We start from the raw sequence: 4,901 nt of genomic DNA on the forward strand, positions 1-4,901 counted from the left end.
CTAGAAAACTATACGACATGTGATGTCATACAAAAATACGACACATTAACTGGGCAAGATGTTATATTAAGAACAAAAGTATTCAGATTCTATGTAGAATTTAGAACAGTTTCTCCGTAAAATGGGGCACATTCAGATGTCGCTGCAGATGACTTCAATCTCGGCTCAATCCCACAACAGATTCATAATTTTCATTCAGGATGCATGACCATTTTAGACTGAGCGGCCATCCGTAAGACTGAAACATTACAGTTTTTATTAGACTACAACAAAGGGACTGGAAACAGCAAAAAATTGTGATAATATAGATTTCCCCCCAGATCAGGTAGTACAGACAAACTCCTTGCCCTCCAATGCACTCTCTCTACGGAACAGAAGAACTAGTGTTTGTTTCTACATGACAAATTACACGAAAACAAGTAGAATCGACTGCAAGCGATGCAGAAGGTTACACGGTGTTCTCAAATCTAATCGGAGATGGGTGTATCTAAAATGCAATGGATCTTGGATCCTCTGTTCATTGTAATGTTGCTGGCTGTCAGATCGACAGTTGCTTCCCGGAAGAGAACACATCGAAATAACTCAAGAGCTTCCTGAAAAAAAAACCTTCACTGTTCTGGCCAAGATTTGTCGAGCATGTACCGCATTAAGGCTTGAATGGGGCGAATACGACCACCGAGTTGTGTCCTCCAAATCCAAAGGAATTTGAGATACCTGCATGGCGATACCAAAACTAACATGAGAGGAAGGGAAAAGATGGAACAGTACAATTGCGCTACAAAGGAGAGGATTTGCTACTCACCAACATTGATTTCATGTTCGACCTTTACGTTGGGTACCGTGTCAAATTCAACCGCAGGCTCCCGGTCCTGCAGTTAACATATTCCAGCTCTTAGTTTTTCTAGCCATGCTGGTCTGCTAACTGAATTAGCTGTAATATTGTAAACAAAACTTACAAACTGGTTTATGCTCGGATGCACCAATCCAGTGTTTATCGCTTTAATAGTAGCAATGGCTTCCAAACCACCTGCTGCACCTAGGCAATGCCCTATCATGGACTGCAAAAGGAGGAGAAGGCGGTCATATTAAGAAGGGACAATGAATCAATATCCTTCAAGTAACAAAGGCAGGACAGTAAAGCACCTTGGTTGCGTTTACTTTTATCCCAGATGGGTCCTTAAAGACTTGCTTGATGGCATTCATCTCTGCCAGATCACCAGCAAGGGTGGATGTTGCATGAGCATTGATGTAGTTAACCTGCAAATAATCATTTGCGATTTATTTCAATCAATGAAACTTCTTCAAAAGCATTTGCCAATCAAAACAAGAAATTTACAGTATGTGCCTGAATCAATAGATGTTAAATAGACCATAACAATCAGAGGTATTGTAATTCTGTAACAGCAACGCAGAAACCTTTCAAGCACAATGTATACTGTGGAAAGATGACAGAAATAGGCATTAACAATTTAAAATTACATGCCAGCCATGATGACTTTAATGTTACTGCATAAAAAGATTTCCAATCTGAATACAGAATGGACAAATTACACAACGCACAACTGGAAACAATAATTTGAAGGATCACTCATAACTGCCAAAGTATGAAGGTAGCCAATATCATATTTGAGGGAACTAGCCAATATCATATGAAAAGAGAACAATTGCAGAAATAATGTCCTAATGCTGAAATGTTTCGGTTACCTCCTCTGGTGCCACACCAGCATCTTGAAGACTTTGTCTGATGCAAGATGAAACACCAAGACCATCGGCTCTTGGATCAGTCATATGGTAAGCATCACAGTTCACAGCACCTCCTAGATACTCCGCAACTATTGGTGCACCACGTTTCATTGCATGTTCTAAGCTCTCCATGACCTGTTTCAATTGACATAATTAAGGGACTAGAAGCACAATAAATAAAAATTTCATAAAAGAATCTATAGAACATCAAATGTTATTGTCATTATGTTCTATGATAGGAATATCGTAGATGACCAACAAAATCAAAACATCAAAAACTTCAACATGTTCTCAATTGAAGTATTTAAGGTTGACTCGACTAGCTAAACCCATGGGAAATTGCTATTTAATAGATTGCTGAAATCACAAAAAATCAGTTTCACTTGAGTCCAAACACGCATCATCATAAAAAAGTTCTAGTGAAGCTATGATACCTTAAAAGCTTAATATATAATCTGGACTAGAATAATGTCCGCGAAACATCTAGATTCACTAAAAGGTATTATTGAACAGATTCATTTAAATAAATATAGTTCAGTTTAAAGGCCGTTGGATACGATAAGGTAATTTCAGTAAAGATATGATATCAACCTAATTCTAAAATATATGTGGACCAGAATAAGTTCATAAGGCATACCAGTACTCCAGCTCCTTCACCCATGACGAAACCATCACGCTCCTTGTCCCAAGGCCTAGATGCTGTTTTAGGGTCATCGTTCCTCTGTGATAGTGCTCTACATGCAACAAACCCACCAACACCAATCGGAATAATGGCGGCTTCAGTGCCACCAGCAATCATCACATCGGCTTCGCCTTTGCGAATATGGTTTGCTGCAGCGTAGAAACAGTAGTTCGAGGTAGCACATGCAGTTGAAATAGAGTAGTTTGGACCCATGAAGCCAATGTCCATGCCCAGCAGGGCAGATCCCATGTTTGTTATGGCATATGGGATGAAGAAAGGAGTTATCTTTCTGTAGCCCTTCTCGAGAAGATTCTGAACACCATCAGAAAACACTTGGAGGCCACCCATACCAGTCCCCACAAGTACACCAGCCCGGGCCTTGTCAATCTGTCAGAGAGCATTTACTAGTTAGCAACAAACATTATTTTTCTCAAATATAATACAAATGGTGAAAACAAATGTAGCAGCATAGGCAGTATTAAATAGAACAAATGAAGCTAATATCAACCTTACGAAAAGCCAATACATTATTACTAAATGGTATCTTGACTTAGTCCTAGTGTGCATATTTGGCAAAAAAATGTGCAAGTGACATCAAATGACAAAACAGATCTATGCTAGTTAACAATCACTTACTTTCTAATTAGATATAAACCAACTGAGTAAAGCAGAGTAAGTGACATTCTTAATAAAGAGTGTGTTGGCCCATAATCTACTGTGATGCTACTACCCACACAGATCAATTTTTTACTTTTGCCAATCCAAATAGAGCTGTACCACTCCATCTGCCTACAACGAAGTCTAAAGAACGCAGTGACATCCCTAGTATACTGGCATGGGTACTTACTGCTGATGTTAGATGTCACCTTCTAGAGAACACGCTCTTGACAACTTCCTTTAAGAGAGAACACATCTTGATTTTTAAGACTGAATTCAACTACTGCCCTTTTAGGATTTTACAGTGAGAAGAAAAGGTTATGGCCATTTACTCCCAAAGTGTTAAATAAATGCTTCCTTCTCTGTTTTGCATATAAGATCATCAGATTCAACTATGCCTACGAATCACAACCCGCAATGCCAAATTGTACTTCCTTAACTGCCCAAGATCTATCCTCTGGGTTCATTACTCCAGCTGTTCCTCTTTGCCAAGATCAGATGGCACGTCGCCGTCACAATTCAAATTCCAACGTCTCCATCTCACTGTCAGCTCATTCTTCCTGGATTTGCACAAGCGCTCTACTATCCTCGCAGGTAGCATCTCAGAACAAGAAAAGGGGAGAAAACGGCCATCCGATCTATAAAAGGTGCTGTATTATTAATACTACCAGACGGGCGCTTTCCAAGAGCGAAATCTACCAGGTTTTATACTGACTAGAAAGTTGGTACTGGTAAAATGCAAATCACTGGAGTAGCTTCAGTCAGCGCCTGATCTGGTTATTAGGTAACAGGCGCAGCATTTGTTTGAATCGGGGCAGGGGCAAGCATAAAGCATGTGATTGGGTACCTTGGCCATGGCGTCGGAGCCGAGCGCGAGGCCGGCGGACTCGAGCGCCTTCTTGCCGCTGACGATGCAGTAGCGGAGGCAGTCGTCGAGCCTGCGGTCGTTCTTGCCGTCGATGTAGCCCTCGGAGGAGAAGCCCCGGATCTGGCCGGCGAAGCGCGTGGGGAACTTGGAGGCGTCGAAGCGGTCGATGGGGCCCACGCCGCTCTCCCCGGCGAGCAGGCGGTCGTAGTAGGCGTCGACGTCGTTGCCGAAGACGGAGACCAGCCCCATCCCCGTGATCACCACCCGCTTCTTCGGATCCGTCTCCCGCCGGGGCGGGGCCGCCGCGGCGGCCGACGCCGAGGCGCGGACGGAGACGCGGGCCGGCCGGGGGCGCGACGCCGACGGCGCCGCGCAGGCCGCGGCGGTGGGGACGAGGAGGCTCTGCATGGCTGGGGGCGGCGGCGGGCGGGCGGGGTGGTGGCGATGGAAACGAGGCGGGGAGGGGGCTCTGTCTCTGGACTGGTGTGGTGTGCTGGCTGCGGGGTGGGAATGGGGGCGAGAGCGCGTATGTATGTATGGAGGGTGGGGCTGGCTGGGGGGGCCCGCGACCTGGGCACGGGGGCTTTGGAGGCGACGGAGAGGGGCGGTGGGTTCGGCAACGATAAATGGGCGGACTCCGCAATGCCGTCGCCCGCTGTTCTTGTTTCCGGGGTTTTGTTGGTCCAAGGAAATGCTCCGTGACAATCGAAAAATATAGTACTACATGTAGCTTGAGCTGTTAGATTTTGCTAGATTAATCCAACGTCCGTATGAAGAAATGGCAGTCTCTGGCATGAAATAAATGGAAGTGATTTCTTTTAGGACAGTACTCTGCGTCGGCGCACCGGCTTAAATTTGGGTCGGTCGGCTGCCGAGCGTTGGATTTGCACGCGTGAGTGGACGAGATTGCCGCGACCAAGTCATCCTCTTCCTCCCGCACGCACGCGTAAA

General features: G+C 44.9%; 1 protein-coding gene across 1 annotated transcript; it reads right to left on the minus strand.

The window, feature by feature from the left end:
- Window positions 1–233: 233 nt before the first annotated feature.
- On the minus strand, window positions 234–4,451 carry LOC109752735 (3-oxoacyl-[acyl-carrier-protein] synthase I, chloroplastic). The gene is made up of 7 exons (XM_020311633.4): window positions 3,930–4,451; window positions 2,381–2,812; window positions 1,705–1,878; window positions 1,144–1,257; window positions 957–1,058; window positions 803–869; window positions 234–714 (listed from the first exon to the last, which is right to left on the minus strand). Exons 1-7 carry the CDS (start codon window positions 4,356–4,358, stop codon window positions 647–649), a joined length of 1,386 nt encoding a protein of 461 aa, XP_020167222.1. The 5' UTR covers window positions 4,359–4,451; the 3' UTR covers window positions 234–646.
- Between the last annotated feature and the right edge of the window lie 450 nt (window positions 4,452–4,901).

This window comes from Aegilops tauschii, chromosome 7, assembly GCF_002575655.3.
Source record: "Aegilops tauschii subsp. strangulata cultivar AL8/78 chromosome 7, Aet v6.0, whole genome shotgun sequence".
NCBI lineage: Eukaryota > Viridiplantae > Streptophyta > Magnoliopsida > Poales > Poaceae > Aegilops > Aegilops tauschii.